The sequence below is a fragment of the Pongo pygmaeus genome, chromosome 7, assembly GCF_028885625.2.
Source record: "Pongo pygmaeus isolate AG05252 chromosome 7, NHGRI_mPonPyg2-v2.0_pri, whole genome shotgun sequence".
Lineage (NCBI taxonomy): Eukaryota > Metazoa > Chordata > Mammalia > Primates > Hominidae > Pongo > Pongo pygmaeus.
Window position 1 is genome coordinate 151,050,147 of NC_072380.2, and position 24,343 is coordinate 151,074,489.

General features: G+C 46.0%; 1 protein-coding gene across 7 annotated transcripts in view; it reads right to left on the reverse strand.

The window, feature by feature from the left end:
* Window positions 1–24,343, reverse strand: part of FAM135B (family with sequence similarity 135 member B) — a 364,859-nt gene that overhangs the window by 46,513 nt on the left and 294,003 nt on the right. For all 7 annotated transcript variants that reach the window (XM_054498901.2, XM_054498898.2, XM_054498894.2 and 4 more), the window contains 4 exons: window positions 21,188–21,341; window positions 18,960–19,009; window positions 2,241–2,396; window positions 1,050–1,123 (listed from right to left, as the gene is read on the reverse strand). In XM_054498901.2, coding sequence (XP_054354876.1) covers window positions 1,050–1,123; window positions 2,241–2,396; window positions 18,960–19,009; window positions 21,188–21,341 — 434 coding nt within the window. The remainder of the gene's footprint in view (window positions 1–1,049; window positions 1,124–2,240; window positions 2,397–18,959; window positions 19,010–21,187; window positions 21,342–24,343) is intronic.

The following is a 24,343-nucleotide window of genomic DNA, read 5'->3' on the forward strand; positions in this document are numbered from 1 at the left end:
GCAAAGAAGATTTCCTGCAGGGACCTTGATGTGCAATATTTTTCTCAGTGACCCTCCCAGTTATGTTTGTATTTGTCAGATTAGCTCTTCTCTGATTTTAATTCTAGAAAATATATTCTCCCAGTTCTAGCTGGCCACTGGGATAAAAGAATTAATGAGTGAGTGAACGACCGTAGAAATTCCTAGACTTGTCATTTCAACACGCAGCTGTGCTTTCCTTGGTGCCACCCCTTTACTTGCAGAATCCATGAGACAAGCCGTGAATGTCACTGTACTTTCCAAACGGAATGAATTGTGGGGAGAAAATAGGATTCTAATGAGAAAGGTGAAAAAGTCGCCACATCCGTCTTGAGTGATGGATGGGTCTCATGTGTTTCTCCTTCTATTTTTGCTATGGCATCTCAAGCATCTTTCCATCCACATTTAATGTTTGAGGTGAACATACCATTTGGAAGCAAAAAGAAACCCTTGGATTGTGGACCAGAGGACAAAACATATTGGAGGATTCTCTGCTCCCACTCACCTGGGAATCTATGAGACAGTGACCTCATCCTCCATCAACCCTCTCACTTCCTGGAGTACTTTTCAATTTTTTTCTGGAAGAAGGCAAACTTAGCAATCATCAGCCCTCCTAATTACCTAGTTCAGACTTAATTCTTATGCTAAATGCATTTCATAGCTACCACAGAGTCTCAGGCAAATTCTATGTTTTTTCTGACATAGTTTGAGGCCACACCACCTGCTTCTAATTCATTTTGCAGAGGACTCAGCACAGATGTCTTCAGGGACCTAGGGTGCCTTGATTCTGCCTACAAAACCATGATACTCAATGAAAGAAAATTTTGGCTGGTGACCTTCTCTGACACCTGCCAGCTCCCCACTCTGCAATCTGTCTGATTCTTTTGCCTGCAGAGGAAATGCAGACAGAAAGTGCAGAGGTGGGCAGACTTGTCTTCTTCACATCCAGTGAGAAAGTGAAGAGTAACTTTGAACAGCATGTCTTAGGTGGCTGATTTTAGGGATGAAGGGGGCATGCAATGGATACTTACAGATTCTCCTGAAATGTCAGGACTGCAAGTTTTTGGTGCTCCATGTAAAAGAAGGCCTCAGAAAACCTTCGGACCTGCAGAATAAAACAATGTAAACAGTTCAATTCTTTAGGTAGGTATTATCTGCACTTTCTTTTTTTTTAATCGAGGCTCAAAAAGATGAATGATATTTCCTAATAGGAGGAGAAGCATGCCCCTGACCTGAAGGTCCTGAATCAACAGTCTTCACATTCCTCCAAACTGATCTCTCTCCTTCAGAGCTCTTAGCCCACACTTGGTTTATGAACACACGTGAATGCAGTCTATGAATCTGTTCTTGCATTGCTTTTGCTATTATTTTTAACTTGAGGTCTTATTTATCCTACTAGAATATAAGACCTCTGTGAACAGGGTCCATAAATAAATGCAGATGAAACAGAATTCCCAAACCCAGTCATGTATGCTCTTTGAACATTTTGTGGACTCTGATCTTCATTATGTTTTGTCATCTTGTTCTAATGAGATGTTGGTCTAAATACCAACATATTTAGTTATGCATCAGCACCTACCCATATGCATCTAAGCTGGTGGCAGAGAAACACACAGAGAGCAATGTCTTACAATAAAAAGCACTTTTTCAGCTGGGCGCGGTGGCTCATGCCTGTAATCCCAGCACTTTGGGAGGCTGAGGCGGGCAGATTGCCTGAGGTCAGGAGTTCGAGACCAGTCTAGTCAACATGGTGAAACCCCATCTCTACTAAAAATACAAAAAAATTAGCCGGGTGTGGTGGCGTGAACTCATAATCCCAGCTACTCGGGAGGCTGGGGTAGGGGAATTGCTTGAACCAGGGAGGTGGAGATTGCAGTGAGCTGAGATCACACCACTGCACTCCAGTCTGGGTGGAGTGCGAGACTCCATCTCAAAGAAAAAAAAAAAAAAAAAGAAAAGCACTTTTTCCAAAATACTTTTAATATTTCTTGTGATAGGCTCTGAAATCCTCTGAGATTGCCAAGGCAAGTACTCTATGAATGACACAGCAAAGGCCTGAGAGGCTAAGAAAGTTCACAACGCCACCCTGCATGATCACGGTACAGACAGGAAAGCAGGAAGACCTAGAGGCCAATCCCAATGCTTGATCTAATTCTCATAAAGGTTCCTCCAAAGAAATCAAATGCATGTGATCAGAGAATGCACAGCAGTTGGCCACTCACCCTCAGGGTGTGGTGTTCCTGGGTGAGATAAGTGGTCACTTGGGAGTGCAGAGTGACCGTGTCCAGGAACTGGGTCCACAGAGCCATCATATGGGACGTGAGCCAGGCCAGATCCTTGCTTATCTGCTCAGCGATCTTCTCTGGATTGTTCAACATCTGGAGAGGCAAAAAAAGGTGGTAGTCAAGGCTCCTGACTCCATGAAGTCAGGAGTAGCCTTCTTCCTGAAGTCTTTACTGACTTTTCTGTTTTCAATAAATCACTCTCCTTTCTCTGTACATCTGTAGTATTATATTACACCTCATAGTACTATAGGATCGTGTTATCATGTTTGATCTGGAAGCTAAAACAGCAATGGCAACAATAAATTATTGAGGTCCTGTCTATAGAAAAACATCCAAAGCCCTTAGTCTAGCAGGCAAGACTGCCCACTACCTAGTCCCAGTGTATCTTTTCCATTTCATTTTACTTTCATGTATGTTCTGAGTACAGCTTACTCTTAGATTTCCATAAACATCTTGCACCTTTAATATTTTCTCTCTCTCTTCGTTTATCCTGGATATCCCCTTTCAATTTTTCTATCCAAGCCTTCTAATCCCATCACCACAAAACTCAATTCACCCTACTTTTCAATGCCCAGAGCCAACAACACTTGCTTTATGATGTCTTCACAGTTGCCACCAGCTGGAAATTTTTACTCACATTCTCCCCAAACTCCTCAAGGTACCCCAGATCCACCTACTGGACTCTACTCTGTATCCCATCAAATTCTGGATGCAGTACTTCACAGCAGTTATAACTTCCAATCATCACTATCTCCTATGTGTAAGGTAGAGTACCAGGTATTTGCCGGTGCTCCCCATCTAATCCTGCCAGATACCCTTTGGTAGAGTTACTGTGGCCATCCAATTACAGAAAGTGAAATGAAAGTCAGTAAAAGAATGCCCAACCTCACACACAGCAGGGATTCAATGGAAGGGATGTATGACTATGAAGCCACATCACCATGTCACCTTTGCATAGTAAGTGTTTAAAACACATCCTGAGAGAAGAGAGCATCTCTGTAACCTCACAGCACCTGAGGATGAGGCAATTCATGCACGGTAGGTGCTCCATAGCTTTTCTCCACCATCCTCCTCGCACTACTCCACATTTGTTTTTGTTTTTTTTTAGTGACAGGATCTCACTCTGTCACCCAGGCTGGAGTGCAGTGGTGTGATCATGGCTCACTGCAGCCTCAAATTCCTGGGCTCCAGCAATCCTCCCATCTCAACCTCTGGCTGGGACTACAAGTGCATGCCACTGCACCCAGACAAATTTTTATAGAGACGGGGTCTCACTATGTTGCCCAGGCTGGTCTCGAACTCCTGGGCTCAAGTGATCCACCTGCTTCAGAGTGTTGGGATTACACGTATGAGCCATCACACCTGGCTTCACTCCACATTTCTTATGGGGGATTCCTGGTTACATTAACTAAAACGTAGAGGAGTTAGACTAGAAAGGGCCTAGAGGCTTTGGGAGAAGGCCCTTTGGACAGAAATGCTTTAGATAGCTGCAGTTTAGAACCAGGAGAACCATCTTTTGGGGGAGTAACTTGAATTCTGGAGAGGTGAGAAGAGAGGTCACATCGCTGAGGATGGCAGGAAGCCAGTTGCCAAGGCCTGCCACTGACCTCTAAGCTTCATCACTTATTCAAGCATTTAATCCCAGGCACATGTTTAGAATAAGAGAGAACTCAGAGATGAACAAGAGAGGGTCTCTGTCCATAGGGAGCTTTGTTCAGTGGTGGATATTTCCACTCATTAACGTGAGTTAACAATTAAAAGTGCCGCGGAGCTTTCCACTATGCACAATAGACCAGGGACACACAGCCATAGCCACATCCAATCCCATTCCTTTCTCTTCCTTGCCCTGTGCCTCAGTTTCCCCATCTGTAAAGTGAGTATGCAAAGCAAATTACTGCTTTTGGATGTAAAATATGAGGGGATCCAAGTCCAATGCCTAGCTTGAAATGCTGGAATTTTCTTCTGCTATTCTTAGACTGAAGACTGGTGCTAGATGGAGACCAATTGGGTAAAGTGAGACATCCAAGAGTAAGAAAAAGAGGGAAGGAGGAGTTTGGCACCCAGTAAGGTTCTCTGAATGTTGCATATTTTTGCTTTATCATGGATGACTTGCTTCCAGATACGGAACATCATTCAGCCACAGCATCATCTCTGAGCTACTTCTTCCAAAAGGTAAGATAAGTCTGTGATGATGACACAAGCTATGAAACCCCAAAATGAGGGAATGGCTTGCATTTTCTTCTGATGGAAGCTTTACTTCCAGCACTGGCTCTGGGGCAGGCAGGGTCAAACAGGGAATGGCCACTCTTGGCCCATTCCCATACATCATGGTCAAAAGTGTTAAGTAAAAACTGGGGCCGGGCACGGTGGCTCATACCTGTAATCCCAGCACTTTGGGAGGCTGAGGCAGGCGGATCACGAGGTCAAGAGATCGAGACCATCCTGGCCGACATGGTAAAACCCTCTCTCTACTAAAAATAAAAAAAAATTAGCCGGGCATGGTGGCAGGTGCCTATAGTCCCAGCTAATTGGGAGGCTGAGGCAGGAGAATTGCTTGAACCCGGGACGCAGAGGTTGCAGTGAGCTGAGATCGCACCACTACACTCCAGCCTGGTGACAGAGTGAGACTCCGTCTCAAAAAATAAAGAAGAAAAGAAAAGTAAAGGTTGAATGGGGAATATGGTGGACAGGGTCAGTCATTACAAAACTTCCTGGCTAGAGAGTGAGGCTTTTGGATGAACTGTAAGTGACTTCTATATAGATTCTTGAACCAGTGCCTCTCACTAATAAGACCCAACCTTCTGCATCAGCACATGGCACAACTGCTCCTGAAAATGCCCCCCACCTCACCTCTGCCCACCTCCCATCCTGGCCCAATGCACTCCCGTTCCCAGCCATACCAACCTGCCGGCAGTGGGCTGCACACACACCTGGCCCTCTCCAACCCCAGGCCCTTGTTCAGGCTGCTGGTCTCCCTGAGCACCTTCCCCCGTCACCTTCCAGTTTCCTTTCTTCTTCTTTTCATCACTTTGGACTTGTCTGTCCTCTACCAGGTAACCATTTCAGAAGCCAATTTTGTGTCTCCTTGTTTCTTTTTTTTTTTCTCTAAATAATTTCAACTTTTGTTTTAAATTCAGAGAGTCCATACACAGTCCATATTGCTTCTGATGACTCTTTTGAACCTTCTCCAATGCTCCGCGTGTAAGTCTAAGATCCTTCTTGACGTCTACTTGACCTGCACAGGCACCTCTCATAGCACCTCCACCCACGTGTTGTTGGCTTCACTTCCTACATCCCTGTTTGCCTGCATTTTGAGCTTTAGCCTTCTCAGTATTCCCAGCCCCTAGCACAACAGCTGATAGAGAGTGGGGGTCAGTGACTCTTTACAAAATGAATAGGTGGCTCGGTGTCCGTGGGAGGTGTCCCAGGCCTCCCGAACTCAGACTGCCTCTCCCAGGCTCCTTGTTCCCTCACAGCACCACCAGCACGCCACCAACACAGTGGCACCGGCAAACACAGCACGAATCCTGAGCTCCGCCACCAGAGTGAATAAGAGAAAAAAGAAAAGCTATTTATTAAATGTGTCTTTGGGAGGATTATGTTTCCTCAAGTTGATTATAGAAATGGCTTTAGATAAGGTTAAAGAAGCTTCTAATTAAGCCACAAGAGGACTTTTCTACTCCACAGATGCCCGAGCCTGTGCAATCAGATGGCGAGCTTGGAAGGGTTTTTTCCAGAGAACGAGGAGGCCCTTTACACTAACAAGGAGGCAGCTGCAGCCCAGAGCTGTCATAGCTGAAATTCCCTGAAAAAAGGCCCTGCCATCCACGCCTGCCACACTTTCACCCTCATCACCTGGGTGCTAATCAAGCACCTTTGTTCACTCCCTCACTCTGCCAACTGAGTGCCGGTTCTGTCCCAGCGGTGTGCCGAGCTCTGGGGAGCCAAACATAAATGCACACAGTCCAGGAAGAGGTGTATGATCATGTTATAGCTATTTAATTAGATAATTATAATATACCTGTAAAGTACTGTGCAAGAGATATATACTGAGTACCGTAGAAACGTCATGGAAGGCTTCCTGAAGGAGGTGATACCTACATTACATCTTCAAGGTGAATAGACATTAAGTCAAGAGAAGCCTGCTTTACATTCCATGAACAAACTGCGCTCTCTCACTGGTCGTCAATTATAGTTGCCCATCGGAATCACTAGGAGGCTATAAGTCCACCAATGTCTGGGCCCGTCTCAGATTCTCTGAGGGTGTGGCCTAAACATTAAACCTTTGTAAATTTTTCCCAGGTGATTGTAATGGGCAACCAGGGTTGCAAACCCCTGCTTGGTCACAACCCCTGCCTTCGTGCATGTCCTCATCTTTATCCAGAATCCCTCCCCAACACCTTGTGTGCATACACGCTCAGGCCCACACACACCTGTGATGTCCACTCCTGTTTCAGATCTCAGTTCTGTGCCATCCATCCAGGTGCCCTCTCCTACATATACAGGAGGGGGGGTCTAAGAATAACAATGGCAACATTGACAGTTGAGATTTACAAGGTACTGTGCACCAAGAGCTTTACAGAAATTTTAATCTACTTAATTACTTAATCCTTATAGTAATCCTACCCATAAATCTAATATTATCACCCTTAATTTATGGATGGAGTAACTAAGGCACTCGAAATTTGAGCAACATGCCCAAGATTACAGATAGTAAGTGGGAGGCAATGTCTGGACCCAGGAAGTCCAGCTCCAAAGCTCTGTTTAGTTGCCAAGCAATGCAGCCTCTCATTAACCCCTCTATATGCTGTGTAGACCTGCATGCTGGCTCCTGTCCCACTGCATGTATTACAACAGCATGCTCACATGTCTGCTCAACTCACTTCAATATATATTTGTAGATGACAGAAGGAATCTCCTGCAAACTTTGCATGTATCAAACTCTAAACTCACATAATATACTTGGAGACTTCTGGCATGGGATTCACTTAATACCCCCTTCACTGAGAAATTATTTTTCCTTCAGATGTTCAAGGATTTTTATAACAACAACATAGCAATAGTTCTGCAAGTGCATCCACTTACATGACTTTGGACCAAGGGTGACGTGGATGAAAGAAAATTCAAGTTGTTCCGGGAGACATTTTATCAATGAAAAATGAAATCCAACATCTTGTTGAGTTCAGTTTGATAATTACTTTGGGATCTATTCTCTACCTGGTGCTATTTGGAGACGCGTTTTGCATTTTTGCTTTAGCAAATATTTAGCACGCTTAGTATGTTTTCGTAACAGCCTCCAAATATAAATAGAACTCAGTCCCTTCTATGCACGAATTCATGGCTTAGTGGAGCAGGAACAAAGTAACACAAATCATTAAACTAAACTGAGCCATGGCTGGGATGGAGCGCGGCACCATGAAACACAGGAGCTCACGAGGAGCTCTCAGATCCCAGGATCTCAGATGGTTTCCTGAGAAGTCAGCCTTTGGTTTGGGCTTTGCAGGCTGATGGGGATTGTGTCAGGAATAAAAACAAGGTGAGATGGGATAGTCCGGGCAGAGGCCATAGCTTGCAGAAAGACACTGTTTTTGCCCCCTGAAGGTCTGAAATACAAGGTGTGCAGGAGGGCTGGGGCACCTCAGGGACAGGTGAGAGGAGCATCACATGTCCATGGCTTTCACTTCCATCCTAAGCAATCAGGCCTTCATCTTGCGGGTGAACAGGATCTACCAGGAGCTTTTAACCAGGACAGTGAGAGTTGTCCCTGTGTTGGTTTCCATGCTTCCTGTAGCACACTCTGTATGGGAGGCTGTGTGAAGCAAAAGATGAGTCAGACAAGGGCTCCCCCAAATGGGGCCTTGTGGTTACAGAAGAAGTCCCCGTGAAGAGTGATACTGACATGTGGTGAGGTCTCACTGGGCCTAGAAGCTTTCCCATTCCATGGGACGGGCCATGGGAAGACAGGCTGGGTATTGCTGCCAAGGACCCTGGAACCTCTGGAGAGATGCTCTGTGTGTACTGCTGCAGAAAAGACCAGGCAGAGAAGAGTTGAACCCTGTGTCCAGCTTCATGGCATGGCAGAGGGGGACCAGGAGACAGCTATGTGCCTGCTGGATGTCCACCTAAAGGGCGACCCCCAGTGAAGGTTTAGAGTTCAGACACACACTATTCAAACCGCGGTACATGATATCCCAGCTGCACCATCATCTCCAGGGAAGTAGTTGCAATTGCAGAATCTCTTGTCCCACCTCAGCTCAAAAGAATCAGAATGCACCTTTTAACAAGATCCCCAGGTAATTCATGTGCACATTAAAGTGTGAGAAGTTCTAAAATTGGAAAGAGAAATTGGTTTTTCTCAAACCAGCTGCCTCCAGCTGAGCTTGGTGTTCCGGGCTGCCCTGGGCAGGCTCTCAATAAGCTCAGAGTCACCCTCTATAGTTAGTGCTGTGAAGTCCTAGCGCCAGGAATTCCCTGACCTGCGGGACAGGGAAAGGAGAGGTAACAGTGACCACAGTGGACAGCCAGTCCCCAAAGCTTTAGTTTCCCCACTAGGAATCAGGCCTAATAAAACCTACATCACAGCATCAAAACGAGGACCTATTGGGCACATGTGTAACATACTAATCAATGGGACCAGTGCAGACTAGGTGCTTAGTTTCTAGGAATGGCTTTCTTTCACTCATTGTTGGGAGGTAGATAGTGTCCCGGAAGGCCTCTTATGCTCTTTACCCCCTTGAATTTGAGGTCAGCTCCTTTGCAGCAGAACCTTGAGAAGCCACTGGGCCTCACGAGACCTGAGTGTCCTCTAGAATCACCGACTTCAAAAGGATGTTAAATGAAACAATGCATTTAAAAACCCTCTGACAAGAGGACTGGTCAAAGCAAACAAACAAATGAAAGAAACAAACCCCAAATACACAATCTCCACCACTCCCCCAAACCAACAAAACAGGCTGCCCACAGTCAGAAGCTGCTCACTGATGCTTAGTAACTGTACTTATCATTAGTAGTTCCTGCTAGGAGGGTATAGCTCTGGGAAAGACTACATGACAATTTGGGATCTTCCAGAAGTTTACTAGGGGGCAACCAGGGAATTCTCTTGTGTTATAGAAAACCCTACATTGCTGTATTATAAAAAATTAAACAACAACAGCAACATTGCTCTCCAGTTGATACTCAGCATGTGTTGAACTTGTTTGTACCAAACCTCATGTCTGAGTTTCATTAGAACCTGCAGGTCCTCTGCGAGGAGTACACCCCACTTCCTAATCAGGCTTCACAGCAGGGGTCCTCACCAACTGCTCCAGCTCCCCTCTCCAGCCTGCCCTGCATCCCCACCTGATCTCCACCTAGGTGGGACCCAAGTGCCCACGCTCTTCAGTCTGGTGGTCCCTTACCCTGGGCTTTGCATGGCTGTTCCCTCCGCCCTGAGGGTCCTTCCCTGACTGGTGTCTGACACCCCCCACTCCTTCAGGGCAACATCCCAGGCTCCATCTCAGCCTCCCCAGGCAAGATAACGTGCCCGCTCCTCCTTGCTCCTGCAGCCCCTCACCTCTCACTCCCTGGTTCCAGTACTGACCACATCAGCAATGTCCACCTTATCTGTGAACAAATCTATTTCTCATTGAGCTGCAAGTAAGTCCTCGTTGGTATCTTCTATCTTTGTATACCCAATGAATAGTCGAGTGGTCAGCACACAGTAGATGCTAAGTAAACGTTTATAAGAATTGTACGGAATAAAGATTCATCCACATCACTCCATTACTGCAGAGCTGTGTATCTTCAAATTGCTTTAAATCACCCAAAACACTTTCCAGCCTTCCCACCCCCACCACTGGCAGGAGTGGGGGAGACCAGGAGCTGGCAATGTTCTACCTCTAAACAGTGCTGCTGACTTAGCTTGCTCTTCAGGGATTTTTGGGAAGCGGGTGTTGTTTCTTCCATTGCAATGACCAGGCCAATTCTTCAGCAAACCAAGGAGTAGGCGGAAGCACACCCCCATACACCCTTTCCACCCTCTTCATCCAGCCACATCCGTGCAGCAGTTGGCTAATTTAGTTGCTTTGTATAAAATAAAGCCTGTGGCAATACAGTCACTCAAAACCAAGAACCGGTAGTCCTGCAGCTTGGGGCACTGCCCTAGAAGAGGAAGGCAATTAGTTGACCTCTCATAAAATATACTTGATCAAGTCATTGGCAGCCTGCATCCTAACCCCTGAATCTCCCACCAGAACCACTGCGGGAAACAGACAAGATAGCATTGCAATGGAATCCAGGTGGCCTTGCGTTTAGGCCCTGGGCCCACCCCTTAGTGATTTGTGGACTTTAAGGAAGCCACATTTCTCTGTGTCCACTTAAAGCAAAATGACTGGGGATACTTGAGTACCTCCCTCCTTGTATTCCCAGGGCTGCAGCAAGGATAGAGGCTGGTGAACCATGGCAGGGAGGCAGCATTCCCTAGGCCAGGTATGTTGGTATTGTCATTGTTGTAGTGACTGCAATTAACCTTAATCATCAGTTCCTGCCTCAAGATTCACTCCCTTTCCTTGTATGGTATTGTGATGGAAGGGAATTAAAATTTCTTACCCCCAAACATATTTCTTTGACATGTATTGAAAAGGCTGCTGCTTGGCCACCAGGCAGAAGTGACCTTGCAAAACTGCCTTAAGTGGGAAAAATTTGTATCTGCAGAGAATCTCTATCAATGAAGCCAGGCTCCCTCCCTTTTTCATGCCTTTCCCAAGATCCAGGAGGGATGGAGAGTTCCACACCTTTAAAAGTCCGAAAAGGAACATGTGCCACCTATTCTCTGTGAGGGAGACTTCATCTACACAACAAGGCCACCTTGGCTGGCCAAGCCTCTTCTCTCCCTCCCATAACCTGGTTTGCCAGAATCTAAGCCCCCATCTTTCTGTAACCTTAAGGTGGTGTGTAAGTTTCTGTAACTCACTGGGAAATTGGGTCTTTAGGGGGCCAAGAGCCTATAGCCCCCATATGATATACAAACATACACATACATATATATCTCTCTCCACAGTTTCTGTCACAGAGCTTCTATTAATAAAACCCTTGACATTTCTGAAGTCATAGGAACGTCTTTTGTTATTCATAAATTCCTTTCAAACATATGCTAATTGAGCCTGTGCTAATGAGGTGACTCTTGACAAACCTTTAGATAGCTTTAGGGTAGAGGCTGTTTGCCAGAAAGACCAATCCATGATTGGAGAGTTGGGACATTGAGCCCCGCCCCTAATCTCTGGAGAAAGGAGAGGGGCTGGGGACTGAGCTAATCAACAATGGCCAGTGATTTAATCAATCGTGTCTAATGTCAGGGAACCTCCATAAAAACCTTTAAGGGATGGGTCTTACAGAGTTTCTGGGTTAGTGAATGCCTTCACCTGCTAGGAGGATGGTGTACAGGTGAGGACACTCACCTGCTAGGTGGATGGTGTACAGGTGAGGACGCCTTCACCTGCTAGGAGGAGCTCTACAGGTGAGAGGTCCCTGCATTTGGGTTCCTTGCAAACCTCGCTCCGTGGAACTCTTCATCTGGCTGTGCATCAGCACTCTTTGCAATATTCTTTATCATAGAACATGTTCAGTAAGAAAAGTGCTTTCTGAGTTCTCTGAGCCATTCAAAAAATTATTAACCTAGAGGAGGGCATCATGGGAGCCCCTGATGTAAAGCTGATTGGTCAGAAGTACTGCAGGCCCAGGACTCACAACTTGCACCTCAAGTGAGGCCTGTCTTATGGGGCTGCACCCCTAACCAGTGGGATCTGATGCTGAACCCAGGTAGACAGGATTGAGTTTGAATTGGATCACTGGACATCCAGCTTATGTCAGAGAGTTGGCAAGGTTGTTGGTGTGAGGAAAACCTCCATGCATTTGGTGTCAAAGTGTCTGTGGATACAGACAAATCCTAGTAGTTCCTTTCTCTACACAGCTTGTCAGCCTCCTTTCTCATGGCTCTCTGTGACTTGGGAATGTGTTTCAGCTCCGTGGTGCCTGGGGCACACAGGCCTGTTCACTATTAGCCTGGGATCTCTCCACAGAGCCTCAGTCATCCCATGCCCTGCCTTCCTGCAGCCCTGCCCACTGTTCCACAAGCACAGCCTTGCACCTCATGTCTCGCTGCTCCCAGGTTCCATCTACCGCCTTTGTGCAAACAGAAAAGAGGCTCCGTATTCTCTCCAGGCTTGGCTCCAACCTAGCCTCCTCTCTCAGGTCCCCTGGAGCCAGCCTTTTCCTGGGTAGAATTAGTGGCACATCAACCTGGGATCCCTCTACCACATACTGATAGGGACAGGAGACAGGAAAACTCTGGGCAGAAGAGGGAAGGTCCTGGCAAGGGCCCCACCCTCAGGCCTGGAACTGTGGCCCAAAGTAAGCACATGCATTTCTATTTTCCTGCTCGAATGTTGCCTTTTCAAAACCATCCATGGCCTGCCCCACCCCCCATCCTATGCCCATAAAAACCAACAGGCTATACCAACAGAGAGAGGAGAAGAGGAGAAGCAGCTGGATGCCTCCCCAGAGACTACGGTTGCAGGCTGGAGAGAAGCAGCTTGACTTCAGAAGGATGGCTTGACAGCGTTGTTTCGCAGAGGCATCTGGCTGGGGATGGCCAAACTCTGAGGGAAGATTATCTTCCCGCTCCATGCCCTTTCCAGCTCCCCTTCCCACTGAGAGCCACTTTCATCAGCAATACAAGCCTCCGCAGTCACCACTCTTCAATTCATTCACCATCCTTCAATCACTTCAACCTCATTTTTCCTGGATGCCAAACAAGAGCTCGCGTACCACAGGTGTGGATGCAAAAGACTATACACTGACTGTCTGCCCTTATTGGCGGAAAGCAGCCACCTCATGCGAAAAAGCGAAAAAGTGTTAACTGAGCTGTTAACACTTAAGACATCTGCACGTGGCAAAGCTAAAAGAGCATTGACTGTAACACTCCTTCTGGGACTTTGGGGGTCATGGGTACTCCCCTCTAGATGCTGCTGTGAGGCCCACATGGACTTTCGCCCCTCTGAGCATCCCAAAGCACTTGCCCCAGCTCCTGTACCTGCTCAACTCCTGTGAGGGGTTGAGCTCAATGGGATTGAGTGAGTGGAGTTTGCCCCTGCTGGTGCAGAAGCAGCCAGCTAGCTCCAGTGCCTACGTTCCAGTTCCTGCCCACAAAGGGGCTAGGGAAAATTTCCTGCTTCAATACAGTACCTGTATCCAGTGTGGAGTCCTAATAAGATAAGTAAGCAACAACAAGGAAGGGGTCCCAGATGCGGGAGAACAATTTTTTTGAGACATGGCTAATCACAGACAACCTGCTGGCACAACATCTTTTCCCAAATACCTTGTTCTGCACATAGCCCCAGCAGCACAACCTTATCTGCATGGAGCCCCTCCAGCATGGCACTTTAAAACTTCCCTCCAGTCTCTGACTCTTTGCAGACAGCCCCTTGTCTGCTCTGCTGCCTGTGGTACCCTTGCAACTTATCTTCATACCTTCGTACTTTAATAAATCTGCCTTTCTTTACCTATGACTGTCTTGGTAAATTCTCTTAGCACCTGCAATGCCAGCCCCAGCCAATTACACCTTCAATGGCCACATCCACAACCCTCACCACTGTAAATCAAAAATAAAATTCTAAGCCCCCAAACTTACTGAATGAACCCCTCCTCTTGGTCAGGGGCATTCAAATGCAAACCTGAAGCACTAGTCAGGCCATGACACAAATGGTTACCTAGACATGCCTCACTATACCTTCCACCCTTTGGAATTCAGGCACAGCTGACCAGCAAATTATAATGTTAAAACAGAGGGCTTAAGACTGACAAAACAGACTCCTTGTAGCAAGAAAATACCAACACAACAGACAGCAGGCCCTGAAAGAAACTGAAGTATTTTACCCTAAAATATAGTTATTTAACATATTTTGGAATGACCCTGCAAAGCTGCCTCTTTAAGGGAAAATCTACATTGTATAGAGAATCTTCTTCCCTTTATGTTTTTGTTGTTGTTGTTGTTGTTGTTGTTTTTCTGATGTGGCAGAGAATTAACTAAGAGTCTGGCACCTTTTTAAGTCTTATAAGAAACATTTACCATCTATTCTCTCTGAAGCCTGCTATCTAAAGACCTTCATCTGCATAATAAGAACTTGGTCTCCACAACCCCTTATCTTAACCCAGACTCCCTTGTATTGATTCCAGGTCTTTAGATAACCTCTTTCAACCAACTGCCAATCAGAAAATCTTTGAATCTACCTATGATCTGGAAGCCTTGCTCCCCCAGCTTTGAGTTGCCCCACCTTTTTTGGACCAAACCAATGCAGATCTTACATGTACTGATTGATGTCTTCTGTCTCCCTAAAATGTATAAAACCAAGCTATAGCCTGACCACGTTGGGCACATGTTCTCAGGATCTTCTGGGGCTGTGTCATGAGCCATTGCCACTCATATTTGGCTCAGAATAAATCTCCTCAAATATTTTATAGAGTTTGACTCTTTTCATCAACACCAGGCCCATGGAATACGATGAACAATGACAAGGATGGCAGTGACACTGGCGGTGGCATTTTGCCCCAAGCTCTATTCTGAGCACTGTGCACCTGTGACCCCACTTCATTCTGCTATGGCCTGCCCAACGCTGGGCAGCCAGCTGGCTGATTCAGGACTGTGCCCTGCAGTCTGGGCAGAAGCCTTTACCCACTACTTTTGAGGTGACACATGACAAAGGACAACAGCACACACAGGTCCATTGGATCAGTAAGTGAACACACTGAGTCCAAGCTCCTTTTGCAGATGGGCCAAGAGCCTCAGGGGTATGACATTAATGGCTCCAGGGTCAGTCACTTCCTCACCTTTGCTACTGTTGATCCACTCACTCCAACATTTATTCAGAGCTTCTAGGTGCCAGGAGCCCTTCTAAGCAGGACAAGTTCCAGAGTGAACAAATCGCCTCCCTAGGCTACGTGCTGCATGAGCAAGGGGTCACACTGAGTCCCCAAGGCTTAGACCTGAAGAACACTGGATCTGGGAAGCACTGGGGGCTTGGGAAATATTTGTGAAATTAATAAAAACTCTCATGGGCCAAAAGACGAATGGCAGTGCTTCCCGGGAAAACGTTGATCCTTTTTGTCATGAAGACAAAAGGAACTTGGACATTTGACCATATTCCCTGCCAAAGGCATGAGTATCACCAAACTCTACTTTATGACCACAAAAAATGACAAGCCAAAGCCCCCATCATTTGATAAATACTTGCACTTGCACCAGACATGATAGTTTGCATTTTCTGCATCTACTGCACCGGGCCAGGCCTCATGGACTCCATCTCTATTCCCTGCACCGATGCTGCCTCCTGGGCTTGCATCACACTGGGGAGGGCTCAGCGTCGCAGGGACCAGCAGCCTCACCCTGTTCTGCCGGTGCTGTGACTCTGGTCAGTGTGTGAGTCAAGCCCTGTTTCCTCATCCACTGAATAGAATGTGATGGCTTATCTTATAGAATTGTTTTATCAATTGCATGAGAAAATTCACACAATGTAGCCAGGCAACTAGCCAATGTGCCAGCTTATTGGCTAAGAGAAAAAGATGTCAATGAAACCACCATTGCAAAATTATAACTGAGATGGTGAAAGAGACCTGAACTAATCACTTCGTTCTTGAGTCTAATCTCCAAGCTGTCCTTGTTCATTCCTGGGCATAGGCCAAACTAACTTTAGGAGGAACTTCATTTCTAGTTTGAAACAAAGATAGCAGCCCTTTCCCAAAACAAACCCCCTTCTTGCCTGGTGAACTAGACTGCCTTTGTAAGACTAACAAATTAGCCAAAATCTTAGAAATTATGGTTTAGGAGTCATGCAGCTGGAGGCTACAAGATTCTGACCCTCACTCTCCTCAAATTGCTTCTATGGAATAATATCACTATTGTAAAACCTAAGATCAGTGCTCGAGATATTTTGCAGACCCTGCACTTGATGGATCAGTTGGCATCACCCACATTGATAAACTTGCTCATCTGGTCTTGTGGCCCCCACCCAGGAACTGACTCAGAGCAAGAGGACAGTTGGACTCATCACCAACCCAACCAATCAGCACTCCTGACTCACTGGCCACTACTCAGCAAATTATTCTTAAAAACTCAGATCCCCAAATGCCTGGGGAGACTGATTTGAGTAATAATAAAACTCAGGTCTTCTGTACAGCTGGCTCTGCATGAATTACTCTTTCTCTATTGCTATCCCCCTGTCTTGCTAAATGAGCTCTGTCTAGGCAGTGGGTAAAATGAACCCATTGGGTGGTTGCATCAGTGAAAACAGATTCATTTTTATCCCCATTTACAGATAAGAACATCAAGGTTCATAAAGATTAAGCAACTTGCCTAAAGTCACACAGTGAGTAGGTAGAGAATTCAAAGCCATATCTCCCTGGCTCCGATGTACATAATCTTTGCAATATAGGATTCTCCATCACTACCACCCACCATCATGTGACGTATAAGGAGAAAACAGGCAGTGGTCCCTGCCTGCCCTCATGACCGCATAGTTGGGGCTCTGGAGGCAGAAGGCCTGCTGCGTGTGAGTACCGATTCCTCCCACCACTTACCAGGTGACTTTGGACAAGTGCTTTGGTAATGATGAAATCTCAGGGGCTATAGAAAGATTAAAGGGGATTATATTGACAAGCACTTAGAACTGTGCCAGGCTGAGAATCCCTGAATATTAAATATAAGTCGGTGATGCTGGTGCTATGGTGATCCTGGACTAGGGAAGAGAGGCTCCTGGAAACCTGAACATAACAGGCACAGAAAACAACACAGAGAACCTGCAGGCCACACCCAGAAGGAAAGAGAGTGGGTGTATTGACAAATAGTCACGAATCAGCTCTTCAGCCTGATCTCGTGATGGGAAATGGAAAAGCTGAACTGGAAAGCTGCCTGTTTCTGTGTTCCTTGTTGTTGTTTCAATTGCTAAAACTAAATTTCTGATAATTTACAGAGTAAAGCAGTTTCCCCTTGGGATGCTGAGCTGCACCTCCACAGGTACATGGCTCTGGCCAGGCCCTCAGGGGATGGAGCCTGAGGCAGCCCGAGCCAGCCCTGGAAGGAGAGGCCATCTCACCAGAGAGGAGCAGACCCCATGCGCAGAGCACTTAGGAGGGTCCTTGCATGAGCTCTCGAGTGGTCCCCTCGGAACAAACCTACTATGTAGATGAGGAATCCCAGGCCCCAGAGGGTGAGCCCACTGTCTCAGGTCCCACAGCTGCTCCAAGGAGAAGCTCAGAGCCTGGATTTAAACCCACGCCACCATGGCTTTGAAGCTTCTGGCCCCTCCCTAACGCAGTGGCTGCATTGAGGCTCACTCGGGGAAGGACGAGAGCTGTAGCCATCTAGAGCCCAGGGCCTCCTGTCTACCCAGCTGCCCGCTCATACACACATCGTCAATACTGCATCAGAGTTGGAGCATATAAGCCCCCAAGTGTGGACATCAGGTTTTTGACTCGTCTCAGTGGCCTTTACACACTCTCTAAATGGACTCCTGTGTTGCCCTCCTACAGTCTGCTGGCCCTGCATTTATGATAATCAGTGCTTGGTATGTGTTTCCCTGTTATTGCTACAAGCCAAGTCCCACCCCTTCTCCCACGCTGCCGTCCAATGGACCCTCCCTGAAGGCTCTCCAGCTCTAGGCTCCCAACACCCTCCTCTGTCTCTGCCTCCGCATTCCGCCCTCTCCAGGGATCTCCTCTGCATCCACTGTGAGACTGGATTTTACTAACTTTGTAACATGCTCTAAAGCAGGGGTGCTCAACCCTGGCTGCACATAATATTCATCTGGGGAGCTTTGAATAAAAACACAGTATCTGAACTCCAATCCCAGATACTCTGTTTCAGCCAGTTTGGGTGCCCAGGCTCAGGCAAAGATGCATCATTAAAGTTCCAAGGGTGATTCTAATGTACAGTCAGGGTTGAGAAACACTGGTTTAACAGACAGAGGTGTCGGTTTGGGGATGAGAGTTTGAGTCCTGCTTCTAGTACTGATTAGCTGTGTTAGTCACCCTGGTATAGACTTCTTTCCAATCTTAATTTGTCTCTTCATATAGAAATAAGAGTACCCACCCAGATATCTAACACAAGGGGGATGTAAAAGTGTTCCAGAGATTGTAAATAGCAGCAGCATGCATTTGTCAAATATTTATTCAGCCTTTACTCTTAATGCACAGTTGATGAGGCTTTGTTGGCAATGCATGTGACTGTTTTCATTATCATCACTGACTCTAGACTCCCTGCCATGTCTGAGGCCATCTGTGCACAGGTATAAGATTCTGTCATCCACAGTGAGAAGCACTGAGTTACTAGTCAACAACCGTTTGTTCAATGGATGGGTAATGGACAAATACATATGTGTAGCCTAAGCTTCAGGGAAACAAAAATCTGTTAACATGTTTAGTTTTTCCAAAATATCTAGCAAGGCACATACTTATAGAACACAGTGATGTAGGGTAACAGAATGTAAGAATATTTCTCCAGCTTGGTATCTAGAGTGAAGTTGCAAGTGGTGTCTTTTCACTTCTGTTTTTTACAGCAAGCAAGCAACTGCATTTGCCTTGCAAAACTACTGCCATTCATTCAGACCCCAGCGCCAGTTCCCCAATTACCTGTAGCTCTGAGCACAGCTGAGAAAGTGTTTCTTCAACAGCAAGGGCCTCTAGAAAGAAAAAATAAACTGTATGATTAAATGAACCCATACTGAAATGCAGCAGTTGCTAATTAAATGAAAAAGCAAAAGTTTCACATTGGCATTAAAGTCACAGAGACAAACACATTTCTGAGGACCTTCTATCTATTCTAACTTCCTAAAAGGACTGTGCTTATCAGGAGAATAAACCTGATTGGAGCCATGGACTGAGCACTAGATAAAAGCCAATATCACCTCATGCACACAGTTATGAGAAGCAGTACATCCCAAATTCATACAGCACTTTGTGTGGCCCAGAGAGATTCCACATTTATTTCTATTTTTGCAGGTACACACACACACACACAGGTATACATCTGTGCATCTATATGGAACATGGATTTGAATCTCTATCTTACAGATAAAATATCAGAAGCCCTGAGAACCTCCTGCTCAGCTCCACCAGCTCTGATACTCTGATACTGAAGAATGTGGCCATCTTATCAGCGGAAACCAGGTGGCCTCTGGCTACTTGTTTTAATGGTCACAGTTGTGACTGGGTTTGAACTCTCCTCTGATTCCATGATGCTGTGGTCAGTCATTTGCACATGGCTCTGGCATGGATTTTAATTAAAGCATGCTTGCCTAGGTGAGTGGAAACAATCCCTTAGCAGCTTGCGGTCCTTGCTGATGACCTAATTAGTAGACACCTCTCTACTTCACCACTGACCTCAGGTCCCTGAACCCCACAAGGCAAAATGAACTATTGATACATTAGTCATGGCTATGTATCCTCAGTGTCTAGCACAATATCTGACACATAGTACATGTCCAGTAAAATATGCTGAGGGTGTGAATGAACAAATAAATTCAGCTCCTTTGGATAAAATATAATATAAAAAGTTGTATCAGGAATCCAACTGCTACTGAAAAATCTCCATTTTTCATTTGAGCTATGTAAAGTCACTCTGATTCTGTGCATGTCTTTCCTGCATGCATAAGACTTGAACTTGAAAAAAATTCAATGATTTCATGATTCAAAGAGTAGTGCCTGAGTACAGGATTTGTATATGATGTGAGAGCTGACAAAGCTTATGGTAAGAAGGCTCCAGATTCAATTCAACAACTATAACCCTGTACCCACTCCTTTACTCTACGTACCGGAGACAGTGTGGCAGGGATCTGAGGGGAATCAGTTCTCAAAGACCTCAGTCTATTTGGGAAGCAAAACATGCAAATAAATTTTTTACGTGATGATTTCATTGCAGCAACGAACAATGAATAAGGCCACTGACCCAGCCAAAACCACAGTTATCTCAGTAGTTGCGGTCTAGGGGTACAGATAGGGAAGTCAAGGTATCCAGCAGAGTTCTGATGTTGAAATGGGTGTTATCATTGAAAAGCAGGCTGAGGACTTGGCCTGTGTTCTAGAGTCAATGAGGCCTTATTAGAGAACTTTGAGCAGAGCCAGGACATATCACCTATTGTTAACTGAGTGTGACATGATACAAAGGACTCTGCCCCAAGGGATCAGCACAGGATCCCTGAGCTCCTGTCATGGTTCTGCCACACATTACTGTGTGATGCTGAGCAACGCTTTTACCTCTCTGAGTTTCAGGTCCATCGTCTGTCAATCAACAGAGATTCAAGCCCACTGATTTCCATGATGTCTCATCTTTGGAAAATCCATGTGAAAAAATCAATTGATCCCCAGATAACCAAATGTAATGGATACTAAGAAGTTTCTATAATCACCCAGATCAAGCATATATGTATGCATATATATGTGTGTGTGTGTGTGTGTGTGTATATATATATAGTTCTTTATGAGGATTGTTTTACACTCTTGTAAGTTACAATTCCATAATTACAGCTTAATTAAGAAAAGGCTATAAACTAGCATTTTCCTCTAGAAAGCAACCTAAAATTATGCAGTGGGGTGGCAGGTGTGTAATAGGTACTCAATAGATGTCTGGCAGATGAATGCGTGACTGAATTAATGTGCCTTGAGGAGCATGTGTCTTCTCTTACTGCATTTGCATTTCCCAGATCCTCTCCTGGTAGACTAATAAAAATCACAGCTCAAACCTACCTGGACCAGGGTTATTCCTGTGACATTTACAAAAGCATGACAACTTTTCCCCATCCCTTGTCTGGAGGAGGCACATGAGCTGCTGGGATGGGCTTGCCCCTGTCCTGGGCCCTTACCCAGCTCCGTGTGTGGCAGCTCCGGGATGTCCCGCATGATCACCAGGAAGTGGAGACGGAGTCCCCGGTAAGCGTGGAGGAGCAACAGGCACAGGTCTCGGTGCCACTTGTGTGCGTGCTGCATGCAGTTCTCAGAGGTGATGTAGAAGCTTCCCTAAGGGGTGAAACAGAAACAGAGGCTGAGGAATATTGCACCTGGCCCAGGCAGCACAGGGCCCGGATGCTCCATCCACCCGCACCAACATTCACAAAATGTTTGGAGGTTCAGGGAAGGAAGCAGACCCCATCCTGAGTAAAACTGGAACATGGTTGAAGATTCCAGGAAAAAGAGAGTCCTGAGCTGGAATCGCTTCTTTATCTCTCCAGGTAAGAAAACACTGAAATCTGCCATACCTTTGTCTTATATTCAAATTAAAATAATAAAATAGCAACAATAATAATGAATGATCATGAAGGTGATGAGGACATTGGCCTCACAGGTTTGAAACAGCCGAGTGGCCCCACTTACAAGCTGATATGGTTTGGCTCTGTGTTCCCACCCAAGTCTCACCTTGAATTGTAATAATCCCCACATGTCATAGGAGGGACCCAGTGGGAGGTAATTGAATCATGGGGGTGGGTTTTTCCCGTGCTGTTCTCATGATAGTGAATAAGTCTCATGAGATCTGATGGTTTTATACAGGGCAGTTCCCCTGCACATGCTCTCTTGCCTGCCACCACGTAAGATATGACTTTGCTCATCCTTCACCTTCTGCCGTGATTGTGAAGCCTCCCCAGCCGTGTGGAACTGTGAGTCCATTAAACCTCTTTCCTTTATAAATTACCCAGCCTTGGGTGTGTCTTTATTAGCAGCCTGAGAATGGACTAATACACAAACCTCCTTTCCCCACTACTGCAGGGTGCACTATAGAGGCCATGGGACAGGTGGCTGTGGGCTCCCTTGCAGGGAGAAGAAATTTAGAAAGACCCTTGTAGCAGGTGGGTGAGCAGTAGGTCGTGCTGAAAAGGAGGAAAAGAAAGTGTCATCGTAATGTAGAAAGAAGTTGTGAGATTAAGTAACCAATGCTGAAAGCACACCTGTAAACATCTCTGCATGTGAGCATGCAGGGTCAGAACACTGTACACTATATTTTGTTTGTAGAAATAGAATGGATTAAACTGGTACAATTACAAAGTAATTTGTCCAATGAGGAAAGGACACCTAAGTCTACAGTGCACTTGGAGACCTAGGCATGATGAAAAGGAAGGAACAGGACAGTCTTTTCCTGCCAACTCAACAGAGAAGGATGTCCTGAGGTGAATTTCAAGAGATTTGTTCTTAGAGCAGAGAAAGGAATCGCGTGGGAAAAGGCCTGGGCACAGAAGTGGGAGTCTTTGAGTAGTATGCTGGTGCCCATCTACTGTTCACATGGCTGTGACGGGAGGAGGCAGTGGCTCTTCATGTTCCCAGGCCACCTTGCCTGCCTGCTGGAAGAAATGCCAGATGAGGAATTGGTGGCATTTCACCCTTGGCTTTTGCGAGTGAATCTGCCCAGCCAATGACTGGAGAGCCTCCTGCCTTGCTTGGTCTCCTTTCTCCTAGCTGCCATCCAAGAGGGCTGAGTTGATCCAATGTGGGTGGGCAAGTCTTCTGGAGTTGACATACATCTGCACATCATCTGCATTCCCAAGGGTGTTGTACAGGCAGATAATGACGTGCACTCTTATACCCTCTCTAACCACCGTACCACAATGATTGTCATGTGTGATGCAGGTTGCTACCAATTTGAAAACTTGGATAGAAGTCTCAGGCCTGGTGTCATATACCTCCGAGACTGTCTTAGGTGAGAGACTATGAGAAACCAGGAGAGGGTCAATGGGTTGTGCTCTCAGGAGCAACATCTGTGCAGCTGTAAAGCAGGATGGGTGGAGGAACTGCACTGCATCGTCCTGCAGGCACAACAGAGAACTTAGCCGATGCCATGGGGAGTGCTGGGCCTGCAGAGTTACCTGGCCTTGAGGCAAGGACCAGGTCTTTGTACCCATTCACTGATCAGTACTTGGTGTGGGTTACCCTATGTATTAATTCGTTTTCACAGTGCTATAAAGAAATATGAGACTGGGTAATTTATAAAGGAAAGGCGTTTAATTGACTCACAGTTCTCCATGGCTGGGGAGGCCTCAGGAAACTTACAGTCATGAGGGAAGGGGAAGCAGGCACATCTTACATGGCATGAGGAGAGAGAAATGCAAAGAAGGAACTTCCAAACACTTATAAAACCATAAGATCTCATGAGAACTCACTATCATGAGAACAGCAGAGGGGGAAACTGCCCCAATGATCCAATCACCTCCTCCCTCAACATGTGGGGATTACAGGTTCTTCCCTTGACACATGGGGATTACAGTTTGAGATCAGATGTGGGTTGGGACACAGAGCCAAACCCTATCACCCTAGCAGGGAAGTGTAACCTTGCGGGAGCAGCTCTCTCCAGACAGGGCAGTCTCCATACTTAGCCAATTGCTGTGGACCACCGACATTCCCAGCAGCATGAGGAGTGAATGGCTCAGGTCTGAAGGTAGGGCTGGACATCACACCACAGAGTACAGGGGAGAGACCCTCTGCAGAACTTTACCCTCCATGGCTTGCATTTCTCAGCTCTGAAACCTGGCCTTGGATTAAAAGCTTGTCAAATTCTTTCTGATTTGAACTTAAGACATTCAGCAAGGTTTGAAATCAGAAGACTTGTCGATTTTGGAACCAGAAAACTCAACCAACTGCCCTGTCTGTGCTCACCAGGCATTCAGGGTAACCCATATATTCACATTTCTACAACTTTCCTATTATATTAAGGTTTAATACAGAGAAGCCAGTATGGCTGTAGAAAGTCTAGGAGGGCTTGTATGCAGCATGGAACACATCAGGCCAGTTAGATCTGTGGAGCAGGAAGGAAGCCACTGCTTATGAAGCATCTAGATAGTCCTATTGTACTTTATCTCTTTTGATCTTCAGCAAGCAGCATGAAAGGCAGATACTCTTGATTTTCAAAATAGAATATAAATATGGTGAAACAAACAAAACCCCATCAATATCATCAAAGTAAACACAACATGAAGTGTCCCATTCCCCACAGTCTAATAATTTTTTTTGTAGATTCTTCTAGAATACTATGCATC